The sequence below is a fragment of the Bombus pascuorum genome, chromosome 9, assembly GCF_905332965.1.
Source record: "Bombus pascuorum chromosome 9, iyBomPasc1.1, whole genome shotgun sequence".
Taxonomy (NCBI): domain Eukaryota; kingdom Metazoa; phylum Arthropoda; class Insecta; order Hymenoptera; family Apidae; genus Bombus; species Bombus pascuorum.
This window is the reverse complement of record NC_083496.1, coordinates 1135614-1161140: the sequence shown is the minus strand read 5'-3', so window position 1 is coordinate 1161140 and position 25527 is coordinate 1135614. Positions and strand designations below refer to the sequence as shown.

General features: G+C 36.6%; 3 protein-coding genes across 4 annotated transcripts; 2 read left to right on the top strand and 1 right to left on the bottom strand.

Annotated features, from left to right (window-relative positions):
- The first annotated feature begins 817 nt into the window (after positions 1–817).
- Positions 818–18053, top strand: LOC132910515 (zinc transporter ZIP13 homolog). The gene is made up of 5 exons (XM_060966278.1): positions 818–2248; positions 14101–14211; positions 15528–15796; positions 15886–16447; positions 16548–18053. The coding sequence occupies exons 1-5, from the start codon at positions 2026–2028 to the stop codon at positions 16724–16726; spliced, it is 1344 nt and encodes a 447-aa protein (XP_060822261.1). The 5' UTR covers positions 818–2025; the 3' UTR covers positions 16727–18053.
- A 40-nt stretch (positions 18054–18093) lies between these two features.
- Positions 18094–20591, bottom strand: LOC132910514 (nucleotide exchange factor Sil1). The gene is made up of 4 exons (XM_060966277.1): positions 20245–20591; positions 19552–19832; positions 19217–19479; positions 18094–19140 (listed from the first exon to the last, which is right to left on the bottom strand). The coding sequence occupies exons 1-4, from the start codon at positions 20366–20368 to the stop codon at positions 18441–18443; spliced, it is 1368 nt and encodes a 455-aa protein (XP_060822260.1). The 5' UTR covers positions 20369–20591; the 3' UTR covers positions 18094–18440.
- A 631-nt stretch (positions 20592–21222) lies between these two features.
- Positions 21223–25429, top strand: LOC132910517 (nucleoplasmin-like protein). Of its 2 annotated transcripts, none has more exons than XM_060966281.1 (5): positions 21223–21425; positions 21683–21798; positions 22618–22831; positions 23262–23338; positions 23634–23955. In XM_060966281.1, the coding sequence occupies exons 1-5, from the start codon at positions 21404–21406 to the stop codon at positions 23718–23720; spliced, it is 516 nt and encodes a 171-aa protein (XP_060822264.1). In that variant the 5' UTR covers positions 21223–21403; the 3' UTR covers positions 23721–23955. The 2 variants fall into 2 exon arrangements, with proteins under 2 accessions (XP_060822264.1, XP_060822263.1); XM_060966280.1 differs by lacking the exon at positions 23634–23955 and adding an exon at positions 24185–25429 and having other exon boundaries at positions 21226–21425.
- Positions 25430–25527: the final 98 nt, after the last annotated feature.

Sequence of the window (25527 nt, the reverse complement as noted above, 5' to 3'; positions counted from 1 at the left end):
TTCTTTCCGCTCTTTGCTTTCGTATTTATTAAACTTATCAGTAATAACAGTTGACAGGCAATTGTTATCTAGCAGTAGAGAAAAGTGTATGTTTATACGTTAACCGATCATCGAAATGACGATCGTGAAAGTGGGGTTTCGCAATAGATCGCAATATTTACTTCGCTATATTGCGAAAAAGATAATCTGAAGAGCATTATGCGTTTAATTTTATCTGCGAAAGATGCCACGTCGTATAAATACGTACGTCGATAGTATTTAAAAATCGAATATTCTTTTTATCTTGACAACGATGCAATCGAAATATGTAGACATCTATATTGATAAATAATACGGGGAAGTAGTGCGATAAAAGTACCAAATATGTATTTTGATGCAATGAAATTAGTTGTCACATGGAGGCCATTTTGCGCAAAATTGGAATGTTAAATTAAATCTATGTACTCTAAAATTTCAATGAAGTACTTTACATATTTCAAATGCAAAAAATTCTAAAGCTTTCATCTCTCTTATAGTTGTACACAATTGTTTCGGTACTAAAAGTCGTATTTCAATTTACTTCGCATTTAATTTACATGTAATATCTTTAATCTATACTATACGTGTATATACGGTATATATATATGTATGCATATCTAAAGATTTATAAGGAAGTACAGCAGCGCCTCTATGAACTTTGATAGCGATGAAAATGAATTTTCCTTTTCCTTTTTCGCGTACTCTTTTCAAAACATTTTCTTGGAATAAGCAATTAATTGTCTCGTCGTTGTGTTGAGTTTATTTTCATTGATTTAAATTCATCTCGATTGTTTTTCCATTCGCTTTCTCTTTTCCTCTTCTATCCTTTGTTTATCTTTTTCATCCGCGGCAGACATGTTTTTCGCCTCTGTTTCGTACGTAGAGCAATCTGGTGGAGTGTTTTAGTAGCTATAAAAAGGACTGCTCTCCTTACAATACTCATTGGCCGTTGCATCGTTGTGGTGAATGGGTGATATAACACATTGTTTCTCGTTTAGCAAAATAATCTGAGGGTACAAAAAAGGACAGAGTAACAACATTGCGATTCTATTCGTTGATCGGTGAGTGTCACGCTCGTTGTGTTCTCGCACTACCAGTTCGAGACGTATATAACCAAAAATATAGGAACCGAAGAGTCGCAACTTCTCGCGAATACATATGTTCCAAGCATATACTGTGTGCTGTTGTGTAATCGTGTTTATCAGCTGTGGCGGTAAAGGTGACCACTTCACTCCGTCAGTGATTCAAATTTCCACAGAGTATTGAGTACCCTGATTAAAGACGTAACAAGGTAAGAAGACCAAGAGACAAGATTTCATTTTGCTGCTGATATTCTAAGGCGAACGTCAATCTGCATTATACCCTGATTTCGCTGGCATGAAAGACTATCGTGACAAATGCGAATTGGATAAGAAGCTCCATATCGAAGAAAGAGAAAAGAAGTAGGAGAAGAAGGCGTACAGAGAAATATATCGTCGGACAGAGTCATTTTGATATCTATCATTGGAGGACCGATCTCGCAGCTCTTATCCCCGCATCGCGACAGTATGAAATAACAAGAGGCTTGATTTGATCGACAAAATCGACGACGTTAGTAGAGGCGGCGACTGTCTGATTTGTAGCGTCCGTACTCAGTCCTCAGTGTAGGCTAGTCGGGCGCACAGTTGTCGTTGTCTCGACGATTTCCAAATGCTCGTTTTTTCTTGGTAAATCTTTCTCTCAACAACTGACGTTTCATTGTTCGAGATATTCTTCAAACATTAGTGTTACTTCTACACATTTAACCAGTGAAAAGATACAAGTATTTTCTTGGAGGTATTCGGCAGAGGTTATCTTTAGATAAACAAACCTCGAAAATAGAAATTTCTCGTGATTTTTGTTTAGTACATTTCCAACGAACATCGATAAAGATCATAAGATCAAACAGGAAACCGAAGGATTAAGGAGATTGAGAAAAGATAAGTGTTTTTTTTGACAAGTTCGGTCTTCGATACACGACGCACAAATATGGCGGCAGACATGTGCATGCAACAGAACTGTACCTATTCTATCGGATTTTTGTATGAAATGATCACAGAAGAGATGTGGACGCCATGGAAGGCGACGATGGAATATTTCGATTACACACCATGGCTGTTTTCTTTGCTTGGAAGTACTCTGATTGGACTGACTGGTATTTTCCCCCTATTTATCATCCCCATTGAAGAAGGTGCCAACCTAAAGAATGGAGGTAATATTTTTCTTCAATAGCACGTAATCGACCCTCCCCCCTTTTCCTTTGTTGTCATGCCATTTTCTTTAATCAGCATGAACCTATTAAATGATTTATATGGAATCATGATGTTTCCTGCTGCGAGGAATTCTGACTATCGCTAAAGGAGGTTATGTATACAGTGTACTTCCATTTTACCGCGCACGCGGGAACATAGTTTCACAATAGGTTCGATACAGGTGATCTGTACCAACGAAGTAATTTGTCATTTTATAGCACGATGTCTATATGGTTAATGCAATGCTTTTACTTTTTTTATTTTAAACTTTACGTAGAATCTTCTTTTGACATATATAAATGACATTTTTGACATAAATGACATAAATTTACAGTAACAAATGAAGTTCTTCAAGCGTATTCTTCAAGCGTGATCTTTGAATCACGTTTTATTTGCTGGAAGATTAGATTATTAATAAAAACTAATGAAATTAACCATTTCTTTTTAATGAAATTCTAAGAAGTTATCTAATCGATCTTTCCCGTACTAACTCGCGATAAAATATTATAAATAAAGGTGGTAAGGATCTGCATAAGTAGCTACCGCGTGGACGTAGGATGATATTTTTCTTTAAGATTTAATGATCATTTGCAGAAGTAGCAAATCGTTCTATAGAATGTTCGTTGCAAATAACCATTAAAACCCGTTAGAAAAATATTGCCCGATATCAATAAATCGTGTATCGTTTAAAATATATTTATCTTTACTTTTTAGTGATCGCTGCTGTTAGAATGTTTTCCACCAAACTTTAGTGTAATATATCATGTAACCCCGATAATGTCAGTATACTACGCAGCTATTTGACAAGAATACGAGATTGTTGTATTCGAGGTAAGATAAACGCAAATATATACGTATTTACACGAAAGCGATTTCGTTACGTTATGTATTGTTATGGATTGCAGATATATGGTTAATAGCGTAAATACCGAAACAATAATCAATTTCACCGATTTAAAATTCTTACTTCTCTAGTACGGATGTTTATGAAATTATAAATAATTGTATGATCTTTTTTCCAGTGTGTTCTTTAAATAGTCCGCGAACAGAGAATAGCGTATACATTTGCAAGAGATTACGTCAGATTGACAGTTATATTTCTTACTCTTCAACCGCGTTAATGCTCGACGGTATGGTCAGTATCCTGTTTACCGTAATGTATGAAAGTAAGATCATTTACCATTGATTTTACTAGAAACGTTTGCTCGATCGAATCCAATCGAAGAGAATTATTCGAAAGACAAGAAAAACACGCTTATTACACGCTTTCTTCCTATTCTATTCATTTAATCGTATAGTTCTTCTAGGAATAAAAAGATAACGGTGTTTCAACAGGAAGATTACGCAAATTGTTGGAGATTAACGTCGTTGTGTATCTCTTAGCGATTGCTTGTAATGTCTCCAAGCTCTTCGTTCTTACTTAGAAAAAAATTTTGTAATTTTGCGTATACAAAATTGCCATGTTCCTCGAAAACTACGATACCACGGTAGACGAGGTAAAAATAATGACGCGTTATTGCGTAGAGTAGAAAGAATTCTTCCCGGTGCTCGAAAAGAAACGTATTCGGCCACGCGCAAAGAATCTGCTGCGTAATACTGCGCATATTGTTTACCCAGCCGTCCGATGCATCGTGCCAAAGGCTTCTCTCGAAACATAATCTTGTCTCTCTCAGTGGAGTGCTACAAACTGCGCCGGAATACTTGTCCTTCTTCGAATCTCATGCAGTTGATACGGTGTCGAAGTCGAAAGATAATTTGTATATTTGAATCACTTTCTTTCGTTTCTGCATAAAACGTTTTATATCTTGCATTCGTAATAGATTTCTTCGAATATTAAAAATATCACAAAGATAGGATTGTGGTCAAGCCGATGATGGATTTAAGATTCACGATGGAATACCGGATCGTGCACCCAAAGAAAGCGCCTGTTATAGCCGGTCAGGGAAAAAATGACGAAACTTCGCTTTGACCTGATGTCAGTGGCCGAGGATTAATTCCGATCTGTGAGACGAGAGATATATTTTCTAGCGTTATCACGCGTCGGAGAGAGTAGCAGTCGCTGTTTCGTCTCGTTAAGTAGTGATACCGAGTGAAACGAGGGAAATGCAGACAGGATAGTCCATTGTGCGTACGAACACGTTAACAGAATTCGTGGTCCGTGTATTAACGCGCGCGATGACTCTTGTTCCACGCCAATGTGAACTGACAAGGTCATGGAACTTGCGTGGAGATGGCACGCATTGTAGCGATGAAATTTGTAAACTAGGAAACAAAGCGGGCAATGCAAATGTGATCTCGTATATATTCAACAAATTCTCATCTCATGTTCATTTTGGGAGACGAATATCGAAAGAAAGTAAACCTTTTTATTTAACCTTTCAAACTTCAAATTTTCTTATTCGGGTGGGTTTTTTTTTCTTTTTGTCTATTCTTTTAATTGATTTTTATATTATGATAAAGTAACAAAATAGTTGAAAATATATAATAAACGAGGAATTACTAATTTGGAAATTTCACTTTCAATAAATAGAATAGGGAAGGTGAAACCAATCTTCGAGCTTCTAAAAATCGACTAGGGCACGTAGAGGTGAAAGGTCGAATCGAAGCAATGACGGCAGAAGTGCTCGGATCGAGCGAACACGTAAAGTGCACGTGTGTGAATGGCTTACCGTGGCACACACTTTACGCCGAAGGTCGTGGAACCTGTTGGACACAGTGGAGAATACGAATGAAATTTCCAATTCCTCCGTGGGTGGAATGCACGTTGTATATATGTGTAACGTCGTTTTAACCGGTAGAAAGAATTCAAGGACACGAGGTAGTTGAGGCAGATGGTCTTCCAGGCAATTTCGACGCCGCTTCGCAGGTTATTACGCGAAAATTAGTATTATTTTAACGTTAACTGCATACGGAATAGATTTCTTTAATTCGTCGATTTATGCAAATTTATTTCTTGTTCGCATAAAGATTACGTTAGCGGCATGAGCAAGTTTGAAATCTTTTTTTGGATCGATCCGTTAACGTTTCTTCTACAATGGCGACCCGTCAACCTGTATCTCATATTCATTTTTACACGAAAACTTGCTACCTGAGAATGCAGGGGGCCGACCCTTGTGTTACAAAGGGCATTCCAGAGCCTCCTATCGAAGAAAGACCTCACCAGCCGTTGCAACTGACTTTCACTGGTCATCTTCCATTATACATGGGTACAAAAGGAGAAACTATAAAAATTAATCGACACGCCACTGTACTTTATCCGTTGCAAAACTACTTGACAATAATTTCAAGGCAGTTTTCACTTTTACGCTTTCGTTGTTCGCGGTTTTACGATATGTCTGTCAGGAAATCCACGACTTGCAGAGTCTTCGCAGTGTTCTAGAATTTACTTGCAAAGCACGATCAATAGCCGTAGGTCCATTTAAACGGTAAATTACAAGTAGCGAAACTGAATTTAAATTGTTTCCTGTAACGCGACTGTGACTCTCCGAGCCGTGCAGTTTCTCGCAGCGAAGCGAATTGTTATTCTCGTTTATGACTCGAACAAGATCTTTCTCGTTCCTTTTCTTCCACATCTCGTCGCGAGGTACGCGAATCATACGCCTGTTTCTTCTTGGCCAGATTAAACATCGCTTTTGGTCATCGACATTTAAGAGTTTGTCCTCTTTCTTGTTGTTTCGTTCGTAGCGGCGCGCAGGGGTCGAGGAAAGCCATTTACATTGCGAAACTGCAAATCGACCATGCAAGGTTGTGTAAGCCGATTTTCTGCCATTCAACGATCGGACTGCATCCTCGTTTGCGCGTATCCTCTCCAACCTTCGATCTTTCGTTACGAACGGCATTCCTATCGCGGATTCCGTTACCGATACGATCGTCCTTTTATACTTCTACCGACCATTATCTTTCCGATGCTACAGTCATCAATTACATCTAAATACTAGCAATTTCACAATACGAATTTAAATGGTTGTCTGTGAAACAGATTCTTCGAGCTAGTAACATATATTTAGACCTATTAAAAGTTTGGATGAAAAAGGCCGTCTGTATTTTCGTCCGGTCGCGGGGAGACGCGTTCGCTTTGAGACGCGTCAACAGGAGTCGTAAATTCCCGTTACGATGCACGAATCGACACCGCGAGCAGGGCGATCCCCTGATTTCAGTTACGAGAATAGGGGTGGTTGTGTTTGAATAACTGTAGTCCACAGTTATCTAATATATGTTTATTTAACATCATTAACAAAACGTGGGACTTACAGAAATTATTTTTCGATCTGACCCGAGGGTTTAGATGTTAGCGCGTTATAGCCCGAGAACCCGACTGACTCAAATTAATAAACGTGACTACTCGCGAAGTAGAAGAACAGTGTACTTGACTGTCTGCTTGGTAGAAGAACAGTGAGTGACCCAGCTCGTCTTATTTAGGAGGAAAGCTCGGTGTGGGTGTACCCTTGCTGAACTAAGGACGCGGATTCGTTTTTTTTTTTTTTTATTTTATTTTATTTTATTTTATTTTGGTTATTTTACAATTTGTCCTTGCGGACATTTGGTAAAGTGTTATATCTTGTTGGTGAAGAAAAAAAAAATATAAATAAAAAATAATATAGCATGTGGGCGGCTACCCCCAGCGGGGTGCCAGCTTCGTTTTTTTCTAAGTTATATCTTTTATGAGGTCTATTGGGTGTTTCCTTTTTAGTCTTCTTGCGATGTTTGTTGTGTTGCGGATTCGTTGTCCACACTTTTCAGTAGAATAGTGAGGGTAACGATCCGCGATGCCCATTGGTTTTGGCCAATATTAATACACACAATATGAGGAGAAAGTCTCCTGCACATTTGGCTCATGGGTGTCCTTGTTCTTGGGGAAAACCCAGCCGTTTCGCAGGGCACATCTGCTTTCTTCGCAATTAGCGAGGATGTGCAATAAACAAACGGACTTTTGGGACCTTCCATAAACCGGCGCTGTTTATATGACTGTAACTTAATGGTTAACAGATGCGGTTTATGGGGGTTCCTTGGGCCTAAGACGGGTCACTGTGACGATGGGTAGGCCTAGGCGGCCTGACCAGGAGGGATGTCGCGCGGACCATCTCACGCGACGTAACACATTGCGAAACTGCAAATCGACCATGCAAGGTTGTGTAAGTCGATTTTCTGCCATTCAACGATCGGCTGCATCCTCGTTTGCGCGTATCCTCTCCAACCTTCGATCTTTCGTTACTGTTGAAGTGATCGTCACTTCTGAGAAAACTCAACATCTAGTCTTCGGTTTCTCAACCGCCTAAGGTCTTCGAAGGCGCATAGACAAAAGAATGCGTTTAGGAAAGGCCATAAGCGGTACACGTCCGATGTTGGTTGAGGAGTTGTCTTTAGTCTCAGGGTAACGTTGCTAGCGAGAGGATCTGGATCGGCTTACATAGTACCACATATTTTGTAATTTACTATTCGCAATATATACACTTTCAATACCTTGCAGTTTGCTCACGCATTTCTTTAATTCCATCCACTGAATAATCTTAACAGTTACGAACGGCGTTCCTATCGCGGATTCCGTTACCGATACGATCGTCCTTTTATACTTCTACCGACCATTATCTTTCCGATGCTACAGTCGTCAATTACATCTAAATACTAGCAATTTCACAATACGAATTTAAATCGTTGTCTGTGAAACAGATTCTTCGAGCTAGTAACATATATTTAGATCTATTAAAAGTTTGGATGAAAAAGGCCGTCCGAAGCCTCGGGGAATTAACGCGTTTAAGTCTACATCGTCATTACTCCATTTAGAACGGAACGATTGTTACGGACAAATCTGGAAATGATCGCGTGGATGGCGCGCGAAACGAAACAGCTTCCCTCGTTTTAACCGAGAGAACGACTGTTCTCGAACGAATCTATTATCGAGCGTGTCTCGCTGCTCTGCTCCACGATTTGCGTTCACAGATGCGTTCTCCATTTCTCTTTCGCTCAACCCGATCGCGATTAGATTGTGACAGGCGGTTCGTTCGTGGACGAACAACTTCAGCTGCATCGAATCGCGCGTTTAATTTCTTCGAACGCTTCTACACGCCATCCGATCGATTTTTCTATTTTAGAATCTCGCGACACACGTACCGCGATCCCTTGTAAATATATTATATACTATATAATTTCGCGTGTAGGATTTGACCACGTTTCTTGGCAAACTTGGCGCGAACAACGTGGCCAAATTTTTCTTTCCTTGCGTTAAACATGTTCTCACGTATGGTCTCCTTGTTTCATGGTTGGATTCAGTGTGCTCGATATCTTGTTAGTCAATTAATTATTCCATTGCGGACAATTAGGGTATTGCGTTTTAAACGATTCGTTAGATAATTAGTATCTGCTCTGCCAGTGCTCTACATAGCGATGACGGTGCTCTAATATAGTTCACAACCGCATATAGCTTGTTATCAGACGTTTACTTCCTGTGGATCGGTATGTTTATCAGGATCGTTTTTGGTAACAACGCGTCATCGTGTCTATTCCGCTTAATTTTGGACCAAATTAGACATCGCTATTCGACGCGTATTTAATTTTGCAACCTGCAACGGATGATTCTTATGGACTTGTGTCTTAGCTAAACGAATCTGCAAACTGTATTTTCTTAAGAAAGCGTTCTCTCTGCGGTTTCTGGGAACAACCAATTTTGAGAATTGCCATCCTGATGAGATAATTCTGCGGTCCCTGCCGAATAAAATGATACACGGTTATCGCGTTATAAACATTTAAAGAACGCCTAACACGCAGCATTTTTTAGTTACATTTTTTAGTTATTTAAAATACTAAAGGAGAAAATCAAACTAGATATTTTTGCTAAGAAAAGCATCAGAAGAAACTAGAATATCGCTGTTGAACCGTGTTATCGACCATCCTCTTGCGACGCGATGTTTATCAATTATCCTTCGATATTTATGCACGCTAGGTACTGTTGCTCCGTGCAATTATCCTCGTAATGGCAAGAATGCGGAGAACGAGAAAGAAGTATTTCGCGCGTTCAGGCAGCGAGGTACCTGATCGTTTGAAATTGTAATAGCAGAGTTTGTCACGTTCTTTTTTTTTTTTTTATTTTATTTTGGTTTTTTACAATTTGTCCTGATGGACATTTGGTAAAGTGTTATATTTTATTGGTGAAAAAAAAGAAAAATAAAAATAAAAATAGCATGTGGGTGGCTACCCCCAGCGGGGTGCCAGCTTCGTGTTTTCTAAGTTATATCTTTTATGTTGTAACAAAGTTTTTTTTTTTATTTTATTTTGGTTTTTTACAATTTGTCCTGATGGACATTTGGTAAAGTGTTATATTTTATTGGTGAAAAAAAATAAAATAAAAATATAGCATGTGGGTGGCTACCCCCAGCGGGGTGCCAGCTTCGTGTTTTCTAAGTTATATCTTTTATGTCGTAACAAAGTTTTTTTTTTATTTTATTTTGGTTTTTTACAATTTGTCCTGATGGACATTTGGTAAAGTGTTATATTTTATTGGTGAAAAAAAATAAAATAAAAATATAGCATGTGGGTGGCTACCCCCAGCGGGGTGCCAGCTTCGTGTTTTCTAAGTTATATCTTTTATGTCGTAACAAAGTTTTTTTTTTTATTTTATTTTGGTTTTTTACAATTTGTCCTTATGGACATCTGGTAAAGTGTTATATCTTTTTGGTGAAAAAAAATAAAATAAAAATAAATATAGCATGTGGGTGGCTACCCCCAGAGGGGTGCCAGCTTCGTTTTTTCCAAGTTATATCTTTTATGAAGAGTTTGTTCAGGGAATACAGTGATTACCTTTCAAAGTGTAATTAACCCTCGATCGTGTGTTTCAGATGACTTCATCGATATATAGCGTTTTGAAAATCAGCGAAAGACCTGTCGCTGATCTTGCGTAACTATCGGCAGATATGATTTATCCGATACGGAGCAATTAAAAATAAAAGGAAACAATGAACGTCAATGTTCTATTGATCGATTCCCGATACGGTATCGAATTATCTAGTTGATAACTTTGTAGCGACATTGTAGTTATTCTATCGCGTGCCAACATGTTTGCTCTTCGCTCATAACGTTTGTTCTAAATTGCATCACTTATCCCGTCGATTCTATTTCTATGCAGAAGTACAGTTTTTGCAATGAAAACATTGCCGTTTCGATCACGCTGCTGCAATTTTATATTCACGTTTTTTTATTCCCTCGAAGAACATAACGATGACTAAATTTGTAAAACCACAATCGATATTCTAATCTATGCAAATTCTCCATATTCCTGGTAAATACATCGAATTCCTACTAGCAATTTGCAACATTGTATCGGTATTTCATCATGAAAAAGGCGCGACCTGATTCTCAAACGATTCTAGGAATTTCTTGTAAACTCACAGAGGCAGAACCGACGAATGCTCATTATCGCGCGATGCAATTCGGAATTCGAAAGATAATACGCGTCATCGTCATCGTTCGCCAGTTGAATTTTCGATCGCGGGGAGACGCGATGTCGCAGAAGCGCGCCACCAGGAGTCGTAAATTCCCGTTACGATTCGTTTAATCGACGCCACGAATCGATCGATTCCTTGTTTCTTTTGGGATAACAAGGATGGTCGAGTAAATATAACTCTGATTTTAACAGATTATATAATATATTTAAAGATACAACAACTTCAGTGTAATACAATGTTATGTATGGATCGTGTGTATACAATATGTACGTATGGACGTGATAAAGTATCTTCTGTTCCTCGAATTCGTTGTTCCCATTTTTCGTTAGTAAAGTATGAGTAACGATCTGCACTGCCCATTGGCTAAAATCCACGTTAATCGCTTGAGATAGGGGAAAGAAGCCTCCTACCAACGTGGCTCGTGGGTGACTTTGTTCATGGGAAAAACTAGCTTTTCCGTTAGGCGATATTTGCTTTCCCCATTAGGTAACTATTCGCTTTTCTAATTTATTTTTAAGAGCAACTAATAAACCCAAGGACTGTCTTAAGTACCAGCCATAAACGGAAAATACTTACAGGATGAAGATTCCGTTAAAAGGATTCTGTTTATGGTAGTTCCTTGGGTTTATTACGGTGCGTGGACCTTGGATGGTCAGGACCATGAAGGACGGAGTACCGACGATCCCACGCAACGTAACAGCAGTTTTTCGAGAGATCGGAGTTGCTAGATTTGAGTGAAATCGCAGTCAAACAACGTCTGTAGAAATTTGTAGAGATTGTACGTGTATATAAATTGCGGGGAATTCCGTTAGCCCTTAAGTTTATGGTTTATCTCTCTGTCTCTTTCTCTCCGATTTCGCTATATTTGCGTGTTTCAAAGTCGAAATATCGCAACTGTGGTAGAGTAACGTCGTATATATTGCTTGGCATTACGTAGATCGTGATCTTTTTGAGCGACGCTCGATTGATTTTTTCGCGTACACGGTGATTCGGAAGTTCCTTTAATTCAAAACTAATTGTAATCTAGATTCTGTTCGAGAAATGATAAAATGATAGAAAGTGGTTTTCTACCTCTGGTGGTTTGATGCTATCAGCACAAAATGGAGGTCAGCCGTTAAATAATTTACACGCGGTGGTTGAGCGATTATTTAAAAATATGCGAGTTGCGTAACACGCGAAAACAAGCTCGCGTTATTCGACGTCGTTCGTTTAATTGGTCGTTGTTATAAAGGAAACAGGGAAATGGTTTTGTCGTTGCGACGATCGTTTGTCGGGAGCGCTTCATCGTCAATTTTATTACTAACGTCTTATTGTTCCCATGGTCGATTGCGAAACCGTGTTATGGCAACCCTTTTACGATTATGGTGGCTGTTGAAGACGCTTAACCACGCTAATTTTTTTTTTTTTTTTTTTTTTTTTTTTTTTTTTTTTTATTTTGGTTATTTTACAATTTGTCCTTGCGGACATTTGGTAAAGTGTTATATCTTGTTGGTGAAGAAAAAAAAAAATATAAATAAAAAATAATATAGCATGTGGGCGGCTACCCCCAGCGGGGTGCCAGCTTCGTTTTTTTTTTTTCTAAGTTATATCTTTTATGAGGTCTATTGGGTGTTTCCTTTTTAGTCTTCTTGCGATGTTTGTTGTGTTGCACGTTTCAGCTGCCAGATGGTTCGGGTGTGTTTCTATTCTTGTTCTGTATCTTGTTGCGAATCTTAACCACGCTAATGGTATAACTTTTTTCTTGGTTGATCGATGGGCGTTTAGTTCTAGCGAGCGCGACACACGTGTAATATTGTATGTAAATGCTCGTTCGCTTTAAATGCAACTGAGAGACGTATAATCTATCGAACCAATGTATCGATCACGAGGACGATGCAAGGTTCGCGTTGCCAACGACAGAATTACTCGAAAACTAAATTTGCCGTCGAAAAGAAGGTCTAGACACGCGAGTTATATTTGTGAAATCGCATGTCGGAAAAATGACGATACCGCTTCTGTTAACCCTTGATCGGTAAATTTTTCAAGATACGCCTATTTATTAGTTCGCTTATCGCTACGGCAAATGTTCTTGATCTCTGTGGACATGTTTTACGATTTTGTAGACTCGAACATGTTAGACGTGTAAATTGACAGTCCGTGGCAGTACACATCTATGTAACAAGGAGAATTTTCCGTAACAGATCACTGTATCTAGCAGGCTCCAAAGTTTATTGATCGCCGTAAAGGAAGTAAGTGTTTATCGCGTAAAATAATTAGCGCTACAGTAGTACCACTTAACGAATGCTATTCGTGATAAAGGCTGATTAATAAAAAATATGTATATCGATTATTGTGAAAGCAGACTCGTTAATTGTTGCATATTATCGTTATCGTTGTTTGCATATTTTTCCTGACACTTCGTTACAGAAATAGGAATACGGATATTTTGGAGTGAAATTGTTAAAATAATTTGAATCCGAATATTTGAAAAATTCAGGCTGCTTATCGAGGCCAGTCTGCTCCATTATTTTTCACAAGAAGTGGAGCAAGGTCTATGGAATAATTATCATCGACGACGAAGTTATTTCCACTCAATTTTTAATAAAGATTACAACTTCTTGAACGCCTATTATTACGATTAAATAAAACGGTTAGACCCCCGCCTATTCTTTTAGGGAACGAAGATAATAACACGCTTTACGTAACCTACGATGAAATGAGACATACCGTCAGATGGCGAATCGTAGTCGAAAAAGAGCTGAAGAATAATTCAATTCGGATATTATTTTATTATTATTTATTTTAATTTAATATTATTATTTTCGAAGTATAATTGGCTATGTGGCAAAATGAGATATCGTCCGATTAAATTTCAACCGTTGTATCTCTTCCTAATCGAAAATTCAGATAACTCGATATTCTATACATATTTTTGTATCGATTTCGCTCGTTCTAGATTATCATTGATTAGCGAAGAGAAAAAAGATAAGGGCCAAATCGTATTTTAACGAAAGTATCCACGCCCATAAAGAAACTCGGTGAATGGTAAAATTGTTAACATCGCGCCATTTAACTTTAAACTTATCGGCTTCGTACAGGAAAGGCCGACCATCCATCCGTGCACAGACGCGTATGTGCGTAGGAGGATAGTTAGAACAATTTTCTAGAACATCTTCGATCTGTCAAGTACAACCTCCTGCACTTTTTCATCCAATGACGTGTAATTGTTTTCCTTATCCTATACCATGTTCTATTTATAATTTTATCAATTTTTCCGCAAAACTTATACGATAATAATTATAACAATAAATTATATCGATCGATATAAAAATAATTCGTAAATGTTGCTTCTTTTTCTAGAAGCTTCTTTAAGAACGCCGACCTTGTTTATGTTACAGACAGTGCTAATACACTGAAAGTATTGCTGAGCTTCGCAGTCGGTGGCCTTCTGGGCGACGTCTTCCTGCATCTGCTACCGGAAACATGGGCGAACAGCTCTTTGAACAAAGGTACGAAAATACTACAGAAAGGAAATGAAAAGAATCAGTGGTGCCAGCTGCAGTCTTGGCAGATAATAAAAAACTATCGTCAACCGGTGGCTCGTTCTTGCTTTGGCGATTCATACGAGATAACGAGCGAACCAATCACGAAGCTCGCACGAACAAACTTGCAACAAAATTCTCCTCTATCCTTTTTCATTCCTCGAGTTCGGAGAATCCTGAAAGTTGTCAGAATCGAATATGAAGCGTTCGAAACGAGAATAACGTATATTTTCTATCCCCACCTTCGCCCTAAAACTTTCTCGAACTTTTTATTCGATCGAACGTGCAATCTTTCGAACATGTTCGACTATACGGCAAATTCGAATTGCTACGAAATCTACACCATCGCACGCGAAACTTATCGTTAACGTACAAAGAATGACGACGTTTCTAGAGTGATCTAATTTAGTTGTTTATACGTCATTGAAGAAACATTACCTAATGCACAATGTGTACTATAGTGTTGTGTAATGAGAAAGTTACAAGGGGTAACAGCCTTGAACGAATCTATTCGGGAAGACCCACGAGTTTATCGTGTGGTGGTAGCGTTAGATAAAAGGAAGAAGTTTCAAAAAAAATATACGAGAATAGTGTCAAAGATTAAGTCGAGGTCGTTAAAGAATCGATCGATCGACGCAACATCCATGCATCGAGCGTGAAACTCGACTGATCTCGCTATGTCGTTTAATCGTAAAGTACATATATATATATATATATATACATATATGCAATTCGCATGCACAGACACACGGACTTGACAGTTGGTTTTATCGATCTTTCCTCTGCAAAAATTTGCTGTATCGTATAACACGAAAGATGCATTAAAGATTTCGAGATGATTCCTGCTAAAAATAGACGAATCTCCTCTTTTGTTTCGCCATTTTTGTGATAGTGTATTTCTGGTTTTACAATACGACTCGTATTGAATAAGCAGCAATACAAATTTCAATCGAAGATCATATATTTAAATTACGGACCACTTTGGCCTCAGACTGCAATTCATCATATTAGATCTATGCTAAGCATGACTCGAGGCGATCCTTCACCTCCGTTGACTGCTTTATGAGCGATTCAAACGGCATTCTCAAACCCTATTGTATTTCAGTTGCGGATTTCAATTGCCAGCTGTCCTCTCCTAAATGAAACTGGCTCGTTTCTAGTCTACCTACAATTTCTCAGTTACCTTGGCCATCTTTTTCTCTTACAGATGACTCGGTGTCGTCCTCTCTAAGATCTAGAATCGCTTTACAGGTATCTGTGCAAGTTACGTCATTTTGTTTCAGCAGCGAACGATGGACATCCGTCGATGGCGTGCGGTCTATGGGTACTAGGAGGCTTCTTGGTATTCGTCATAGTGGAGAAACTGTTTGCTTTCGAGCAAGAAGCTGAAATCGAGCATACGTCCATAAATAACACGGAACTGTGCGAAAAAACTAGCACTGAAACTGAGAAGGAAATGGAGAATAACAACTGTATTAATTTGATCGGAAGCAATCCGAAAAACGGGTTTTCAAAGCGACTTCCCAACGAATTTTCGAAAGCCATTAACGAGGTGATTCATCGATTCTAAAATAATGTATGAATGAAATATATCGTTCTTGAACACCGTACTAATACAAGTATTTCAAATTATTCTTACAGTTGCGGCCCTTCTTAGAAAAGAAAACCGGATACTCCGAACTAACAAATGATTTCAAAGATAACCGTAAGAACGGTTTCGTTAGCAACGGCATTAAGCCGGTATTAATGTGCAACGAGTTGTCGAATACCCTGAAAGGTTTGCCGCTAGACGAGGCAAAAGATTGTTTAAAGAAATTTGCGAAGAACGCTAATGGTTTTTCAACCGAGTTGTCGAAAGGTTATTTAAAACAAGACAAAGCGGACAAAGCTTCTAACGATGAACAGACTATTGTAAAACAAAAGTCCAAGCATATAACTGGCTATCTTAATCTGATAGCCAACATTATAGATAACTTCACTCATGGGTTGGCTGTAGGCGGTTCTTTCCTCGTATCCTTCCGTTTGGGAGCTCTCACCACGTTTGCTATTCTCATACACGAGATTCCGCACGAGGTCGGAGATTTCGCAATCTTATTACGCAGCGGATTCAACAGATGGGATGCTGCGCGGGCGCAGCTTCTCACAGCTAGTGGTGGCATTTTTGGAGCCATGACCGCAATAATTTTCTCTGGCGGTGAAGTAGGTAGGTATCGCTTCTTTAAAATTGTAAGGACAACGGCTTAAGAATTTCTTCGCTCAATGAATATACATTTTTAAGATTTGTGACTATTGTATTTCTTTAGGAGCGAAAACAGGTTGGATATTGCCCTTCACCGCGGGTGGCTTCCTTCATATCAGCATGGTCACCATTTTACCTGAACTGCTTAAGGAAACTACCAGTCCCAAGGAATCTTTGAAACAAATAGTCGCGTTACTCTTTGGTATCGCCATTATGGCATTTTTAACGATTTTTTTCGATTAATAGAGTTACTTCGTTTAGCAGTAGTATCAAGTACTACTTGTCAATGTACATCGACACGTGTCGAGTGTAAGTTTTTGTTATATTAACGTTCCTTGATACGTGTCGAGACAAGTCATTCGAATTTGCCATAAGAAATTCTATCGCGTAATACTTGTTGCTCAATGATGGTGCATCCACGCCGGGAGACAGAGGAAACGAAGAACGACGGTTAACGACTGACCAAATTCATGTAGAAATTACTTTTTTTTTTACTGATTTTAGTTTCATATAAAACTTCATAGTCATCTGTATATTTGAAATACGTTCACGTTTAGATAATTCGATAAATAAAAATAACGTCGATCTCCTTCTGCGGTAATTAATGTTCTTCTGATAGCGAGAGACAAAGAAAACAGGGATATCTGTACAAGTTACTTTTATATTTTTCGATCGTTTATCGGGGATCGTATTATCGGCAATTCGGTATTATCCATCTATATTGTTGCATTAAGGGATTCTCTGTTACAAACCTGGCATAGTTTATACATAAATATACGTATGTTCCTCCATAAACAATCGAAAACTTGTTGCATGAAACGTCATTCCGTTTCTACGATATCGACTTACTTTGCACTTAAACTTCGTTATCTAGGCGTTACACTGTGAAACCAGTATTGACGTGTAATTGACTTTCACGTTGTAAAACATCATCGTGTACATAATGTTTATGCTTCCTCGTTTACTGTTAAAAAAAATTGAAACTCAAAAAAAAAGATTGTAAATTACGCAAAAAGAAAAATAGTATATTTTGTGGGTACATCTATCGGTTTGTTCGATCATTCCGACAAATGTATATTTTAAGTTCCTAATGTATTGAACTCTTAACTACCTTATTGCGAAAGGAGGAAATAACATATTCCTGATGATGAACAATATGCGAAAGATATTATGTAAAATCTGTAAAATTGGTATGTAGATATAGAGTCATTGTATTTAATAAAATTTAAAAGATTATGTAAACTCAAGTATTTTAGGGAAGTTTACGAATTAAATGAGCTATCGAACGGAGATTCCATCTATTCTCCATAGTCTCGTGTATTATCTAAAGGTGCTGGTTTTATAAACCGAACAAAACGCAATCCTTGTACTTAAAGGATTATTCTTTTACAACAGAGACCTTGATACATGAGCGTCGTTTTTAAGCACATGTAAATAGAAATCCGGAATTACGAAGTTAGTTTAATCAGCGATTTGGCAAGTATATTTTCTATAAACTATGACTTCACGAACAAACTGTTCGTATGTAATCGCTATTATTTGTAAATAAAGTATTTTATTCTATGATATATATTTTTGAACAATTTTTTTTCTATAAAACAACACAAATGTGAACAGTAAAAAATAATTTATTAAATAATTTTCTTAAAACATAAAAAGACATGACACTTTCATTTACATTTACTGGATGGGTAACTCAGATTTCTTACATATATGTACAGAATAATTTTCTAATTTGCATATATACACACACGCTTTTCTTATGATACATTGTACATCCATCCATTAAAACCTGTAATAATTTGATAACAATGCTTGTGAAATATCCACGGCCAATATTCAAAATATGCCAACGATTTTCTTCATCACACACGAAAACTTTGTACAATTATATCTACACAACATGAAATAAATACTGGAACTCAGTCATAACGAACATTTTATCTTCCCTTCCTCTCTATAACTCATCGTGGGTAGTTTCGAGTGTTTGAAGCATGCCTATTAGTACATTCAAGTCATGATGTAAATCCAATATGTGCTGTATAATAGGAAGAAATTCGTCTTTATGTATTCTCCACTTGTCAATACAAATGGGAGCAGCAGTGATCATGCTATCAGAAATAGTTTTAAGGAATTCATAATTAGTTCTCAACAAATCACTAAGATCAATTTTGAAGCTTGTTATCATTAGATTGCTTAAGCGATCGCAATATGAATATTTTAATAATTTTCTCTCGATATCAGCGGCGGAATATGCCTTTACTCTTAGTTCTTGTTGTGTAACATCGGTAATATATTCTATATGCTGCCTCTCTACAATTAAATCATTGATTAATTTCATAACTTTCATTTGTACTTGTAATTGTCCATCGACTAAAATTTGCCCAAATATTTCTATTCCTCCGTGATCGACCCACACTTTTTGTGCTATTGGAAACTGCCTTATCAGAGCACCCAAAGCAAAGAGACATCTTGACCTCAAGTCTGTTTTACTACTTGTAGACAATATATGTAAAAGTTTTTGAACAAGATCATTTTCCAGTGCTTTTAATTGTACTTTAGGATTAGATTGGACAGCTGCACCCAGAAGTCTCAAAGCTTCGATCTTTATTTCGTTGTTCGTTCCATTGAGGCACGGAGATATAATTTTATTCATACTGCAATTGAGAAATCATGAGAAAATGGCTTTGATGTTGATATTTCGTTAGAAAAAAAAATTATTTTTATACATACCCTTCCATATCAGCAAAAGCTTTGGCATTATCAATGTGATGAAGCAGGTATTCTAAATTATACAAAATATCTAAAATTCTTTCTATTTCTGCAGTTGTTAAAATTCCCATAGTGACTCTTTTTTTATAAGTTTGAAACTTTTTAATGTAGCTACTTAACAAGTCCGAATCGCTAACAGTAATGTTTATTTCAAACGATTTAAATTCTTTCTTCAAAGCTTCGTAGTCTCTAAATTTTTGCCTTATCTTTTTCGAGTGTTCGATCTAGAAATATTTATAAACGATTTAAACAAATTCATTATACGTTATACGGAGACTATAGTTAAAAGTAATTACATCTATTTCTGGAAAATCTTCACCCTCTTGTTTCATTTTTTTCAATCTATCTTTCAATTCTTTGATCGAGTAATTAAACAAATCAGTCTTTTCTGTTGGTACATGATCTTTTTCTTCAAGGATTGTGTTTTCAGGATGCAATACTAAAGAATTTGTATTCATACTGCTCAAATTTTTGTTCGAATCTTCTTCTTCTATATCGTTATTGTCCATTAATTTAGCTTCTGTTACTCCAGTTTGAAAATTGTGTCGAACATGTAATCCTGGAGGTACAGGTGTACCTAATGAATTAAATGAATTAAAAGGAGAATTAATATAACAAGAACATAAATCGATATCTCTTTTATGAATGAATAATTAAATTATTAAATTGAAAAATGAAATAAATGACCAATCTATTTGCACCTTTAAATAAAATTCTCTATACGTCACTGTGGTATAAGTTATAAAATATCGTATTTGGATAAGTTGCATATATTTGAAACGATAATAAATAAGAAGTTTAGATAAAAATTCTTTGTGAACTTAACGGTCCTGCACGTAAGAAAATGGCCTGAATGCTACAGACATATTGTCTCGAAGAAACCGCGATGTCAAGTTTGACTGACGTGGTCTTAGGAAGAGAACAATCAGTTGCGTAAAAAAGTAGTCCCAGAATCTACGTAGAACGAAATTAAATAAATGTTTGCTTACCTTTTTTTACAGTTTGCCATTCTCGAGTTGGTACAAATTTCGTTGCATTTTTCTCAAGGACTCCGAGAACTACCGGTAACAAAAGTAAACAAGTTGGAATAATCATATTGGATTGCATTCTCATCTTTTCCTGTGGTTAACCGAGGGCTACGACTTTTCTCAAGATACGGCAATGACTTTTCATAAGATTGTTAAAATTTTCTTAATGATATTTTGTTAACTGTATTACAGAAAATTTTCAATTGTCCTACGAGTTTCTTTCATCGCGCTTTTGTTCAATTTAAGTATTATTCACGTGTTGCGTCCGATATTTATTCAGTTAGTGTGTCAATGTTAGTTTCATGTCTTGCCACTAGGGCCTACGTAGACCAATAGTCGTTCAGCACGACGTTGCCAAATTTTCCATTCAAATTGTATTACTGTATATTAGTCGTTTTTAAATAATTACTTGAGATTGGTATATATAACAGACAAAATATTTTGGTACTTTTCAAAAATATACATTCGTAAATATGTAATACTAAATTTCTTTATTATTTTCTTAGAGAAAAAGGATTGAAAGTAATCACATAGTTGTATATTTCACTATTTTGAAGGAGAAGTAATATTTTACTAAAAATTCGATAATTAAATCTTTCATGTTTACATCAAATAGGGATTAAGGTATATCAGGATATACTTATATATATAACCTTCTGTTTAGGAATAATTTATACGCTTAATTTTTTGTTATCTTGCGGGAGATTCTTACATTTATCGGCCAAGAATAATGATAAAAAGAGTGAACTTGAACAGTTACATTTTTCATTCGACTCATTTCTTTCATAACCGGTAGAATATTGGTGGCGTGGGGAAGGGGTAAATAATACCCGTCGAAAAGTCTTCGGTGTAGTTCGTGATATTAGATGGCAACGCTGTTGATGATAGTTGAAAGTACATCGACCAATCAAAGAGAAGAACGTATTCTAGGCGCGCAAGGCTGAGTACGTGAAACTCATTTGCTACGCGTTCGTCTAGCACGTGCGACCACTGTTCTTCGCGCAGCGAACGTTGTGCGCGCGGCGTCTTTGGCTTCTCTACTCTCGTTCGGCACGCACACTCCAACGGGTTGCTTCTATACTTCTACTAACGAAAATCCTTTAATATCAAGTCGATCGTCATGGCAGAAGAGTATCTTTATGGTAAATATTAGAAGCTGTGTTATCGGAAACGTTGTGGCTCCTTTATTTTATGGAGCACGCTATTACTTTCGTCGTCATTGGCCATTCGACGCGAGCGGTATTATGGTCGAGACGCCGGCTGGTTTTCGGCCATTGTGACGAGGAGTCCCCATTGTCCCCTAAAGAGCTAACGAACTTGATTTTTTTTATCAAACTATGCTACAACGGCAAGCATTTACGATATTCCGTGTGCGTACTCTTGTGATTTCTGTGTCCAGGAATTACCCTCGAAGGACTGAATTCTAGCGAGGTATGGGATCCGGAGCACAAAAACGACGACGCAGACGGAACAAACCAACATTTCGGTGCAGATCAGAAGCTGATCATAAAAATGGTAAGTAAAAAATATCGATAGAAATTCGCTGGAAATTTGTGTTATATATATATATTTTTTATTGCTGCTTGATACATTATATACGTTTCGTTTGCTTTTCGTCGTGTTCGGTTAAGAGTAACGGATTTTCATTAACGCGCGATTTCATCGAGAACGGCCCTTTTATTCGATTTGCGATGTATATCTCTGATTTATTTCCATACGAAGTTGCTGTATTTTTACAAACTCGCCAATATTTCGTATATGTATCTATTAACCGTGCAAAAATATATGACCAATATTTGGCGTCACTAGCAATCATGATTTTTCGAGCGCTTTCATCACTTCTTGTTAGGTTTGCGCGCGAATTTTTAATCGTAATACGAAATTAACATGCTGCTCTTTATTATAGCCTCCATTCTTTATTTTCACGCGCTAGAACCCTCTTTTTGTTTCCGAATTTTCGAGAAACGAAAGCAATGAAGATTTGTGATCTTGATGTTTGTTTCGTGAATGTATATTATTTACATATATTTTAATATAAAAATATTCGCTAATTATAGATAAACAATCCAACGTTTATAAACGTATGCAAATTAAGAATGTTTGCCAAGATTTTTTTTTTTTATAGAAGTGTTTATAACTGTTCATAGTAGTCATATTTTACAATTGATTAGGATAAAGATCTTATTTCTACATAAATGGGATTTCTTTCATAAATTTGTGTAATAATTGTACACAATTGTGGTTCTTGTTGTTATTGCCTTATATAAAACACTGTAATTTCTATATACATGCATATGTATATATATATATATATATTTTTTATGTATTTTATAGGCTCTGCTAGGTCCAGAGGCTAAACCCGGCGAACTTAATGTATTACAAGTTGAAGCAATGGGGTTAAAAGGACCCATCAAAACACCAATTGCCCTGCTGGAGATGGGGAAAACTGCACAGATTATTCTGGATCTCAGTTTTCCTGACCCTCCAGTCACATTTACTTTGGTTAAAGGAAGTGGTCCTGTTCACATAGTAGGACATAATCTACTTGGTAAGAATGAATATTGTCTATTGCCATATCGAATTTAGGATACTTTTTCTAGCAAAAATTTAACGTCTTATTTGTACAATTAAATTTCTAATAAAATGCATATAAGGCATCGATACCCTTTTTACGAGTAATCAATTGTATTAAATTTAAACATTACATAGAGAAGGGCGATAATTGCAACTGGACGCCTTTTAACGGTTGTGATAACGACAATATAGCAAATTTAGATGGAAACTCGAACTGCAAAAGTATTCGTACAAGATCTTCAAACGTTAAATTTACGGAAATACATATTTCAGAGCTCTTTTATCTAGTTATGATAATTGTTTCACAATAATTTGTCAAGAACATTTTGTTTGTTTTCTTAGAAAATGCATATGAAATTAAAGGTGTTGAAATAAACCATACCATGCTAATTTGGATTTTTCAGGTACACACATGGAGGAGTTTGATGATATGGATGATGAAATGGAAGAGGAGAACATCGATGATGACGATGATGATAAGGTATAGAAATCATAATGATTAATCTGGAGTAACGATATAGATAATATGTACATATTAAAAGTTATTGAGAAAATTACAATTAAAGAAAAGATTGTATTAATAACTGACATTCTAATTAGGCTTGCATAAGATCTTTTTAAGAATTGATATATGGAAAATGCGGAATATTTTCGACTGAAGCAATTATATATAAATAGATCAACTTGATATTAACAGTCCTTGTTATGCTTTTATTATGTATATTACCAGAAGTGATAGTATTTCATTTTCTATATACTAGGAATACAAATTTCAGGCACTGCAAAAGAAAAGAAAACATTCTGCAGAGGGTAAAAAAAATGGCACGAAGCGTGCCAAGATGGATGAAGCTGTAGACAAATAGAGTCCTAATATTAAAATGCTGCTATTCAATCATCCCCGAAAAACAAGTTTTACCAAGAGTATTTTAAAATCCCATTATATGACTTAAAATTTCCCCGGGGGGGTGCGGGGGGAGGGTGGGAGGGCACTGAAGATTGAGGAATAAATGAAAGTCGTGGATATAACTTTCTGCGTTTGTATTTTCATTCCATGTGACTTTTCTTTTTTTCCATAATAAATCATCCCATTTTGAAATAGTTGCTTTTATTCCTTACTTATCATGTTTCCTCCTTTTTCCATTTTTTCTGTTCAACTTACAGTTTTAGTATTATAGGAACAGGAAATGCATTAGAATGTCAGTAAACAATACAATCTCTTATAAAACAAAATTTCGCATCTAGGTTTCCATTTTAATGTAACACTAGTACTTGAAACTTTGCAAAATATTTACATAGTTATATTCTATTTGTTACTTTAACATGTTAGGAGCCAGAAGATGAGGAAGACGATGAAGATGAACCCAAGAAGAAGAATGCCAAATTAACAACTGCAGCCAAATACAAAAATCAAGCTAATAAGAACAAGAAAAAATAAGCACGAGCCTTATTACTATGGAAACAACAAACTTTTAAGTTAGGCTAAGCGTAAGTCCATCAATATCATCCGCATTTGTGCGAATCTAGTATCGTTTCACCAGATTATCAGACGACAACGTTGCCTTCCACGTTTCTACAACACAACTGGACCAATGAAAACTATTATAAAATATTACACTATGTACGAAGAATTATGTCGCATTTCTTTGATGTATAAAAATTTTAATTATGTCGTATGTCTGTTGTGGACAGAGAGTGGGATTTATTTTAACAATATTTTCCCCAAATTGCCTTAGAGGAATGACCCGTATTAAACAAACTCTATGGGATATTAAGAATGTGAATCAAAAATTATTTTTTTGACAAAATTTTATGGAGTTGAAAGTTCAGAGGGCATTCTTCTGAGAGCCAATTGTATGCATTAACTTCTTTTATTTTGTTACGGGGGGAAATTACTAAAAAAAAAAAAAAACAAACAAAAAAGTGTGTAAGGTGATGTAAAAAAAATGTGAATTTTTAAAAGTAAATGTGAAAAAAAAAATATATTTGGCCCAGTTGTTGTTAATAAAATTAGTGGAAAGCACGGACGGACCCACAGTGAGGTGTATTCGTATTGTTTCCTTTTTGTCTTCTCCGATGCCGTGTTCACACATCGATACTTCCAATGATGCGAAGATACACTATTCTAACGTAGTAATGTAAACGCGATTCGCAGAAAAAAGAAAAAAAAAATGAATTACTATGCTCCTTAAGGGAAAACAGAAACAAATTTCGAAGATAACGTTCCAGTGTAATTTATTATTTTCGTGTGTACAAGATGGGGAAAGGGTAATAGTCACAGAACCCTTATGCTAGAATGTTATTGATTGTAAAGAGGAAAAAAAAATGAGATCAGGATTTTAAAAAAGAAACATAGTTACGAGTCATCTCGATATTCATTCCATTTGATGAAAGATAACAGAAGAGGGGATTACATAGGTGTACTACACAATGTGATGCTCTTACATCAGTGTCATATGCGATAAAAGCATATGTAATGCGTGCATAGGACACGCCCATACGATTGATAAGTAGTCTGTACACCTATTTTGTACATATACGATACAATAAAAAATTTCACAACTTTTAATCAGTATTGCACGATGTAATCTTTATTTAGACGCCTTTCCTGATTGTACAAGAAAAATGATGTATTCGTAGTTTGTAGAGTTTTATGACATCCAAGCGTTTGTC

What these genes read in the sequence shown, in the direction of transcription:
- LOC132910515 (XM_060966278.1), top strand. Translation starts at nt 2,026, where the DNA reads ATGGCGGCAGACATGTGCATGCAACAGAACTGTACCTATTCTATCGGA. An exon ending in GAACAGCTCTTTGAACAAAG is followed by an intron (nt 14,212 to 15,527) that starts GTACGAAAATAC and finishes ATTTTGTTTCAG; the next exon opens with CAGCGAACGATGGACATCCG. An exon ending in TTTCGAAAGCCATTAACGAG is followed by an intron (nt 15,797 to 15,885) that starts GTGATTCATCGA and finishes TTATTCTTACAG; the next exon opens with TTGCGGCCCTTCTTAGAAAA.
- LOC132910514 (XM_060966277.1), bottom strand. Translation starts at nt 20,368, where the DNA reads ATGAGAATGCAATCCAATATGATTATTCCAACTTGTTTACTTTTGTTA. An exon ending in ATGGCAAACTGTAAAAAAAG is followed by an intron (nt 19,833 to 20,244) that starts GTAAGCAAACAT and finishes TTAATTCATTAG; the next exon opens with GTACACCTGTACCTCCAGGA. An exon ending in GCTTTTGCTGATATGGAAGG is followed by an intron (nt 19,141 to 19,216) that starts GTATGTATAAAA and finishes TCTCAATTGCAG; the next exon opens with TATGAATAAAATTATATCTC.
- LOC132910517 (XM_060966280.1), top strand. Translation starts at nt 21,404, where the DNA reads ATGGCAGAAGAGTATCTTTATG. An exon ending in GGCAGAAGAGTATCTTTATG is followed by an intron (nt 21,426 to 21,682) that starts GTAAATATTAGA and finishes TTCTGTGTCCAG; the next exon opens with GAATTACCCTCGAAGGACTG. An exon ending in AGAAGCTGATCATAAAAATG is followed by an intron (nt 21,799 to 22,617) that starts GTAAGTAAAAAA and finishes TGTATTTTATAG; the next exon opens with GCTCTGCTAGGTCCAGAGGC.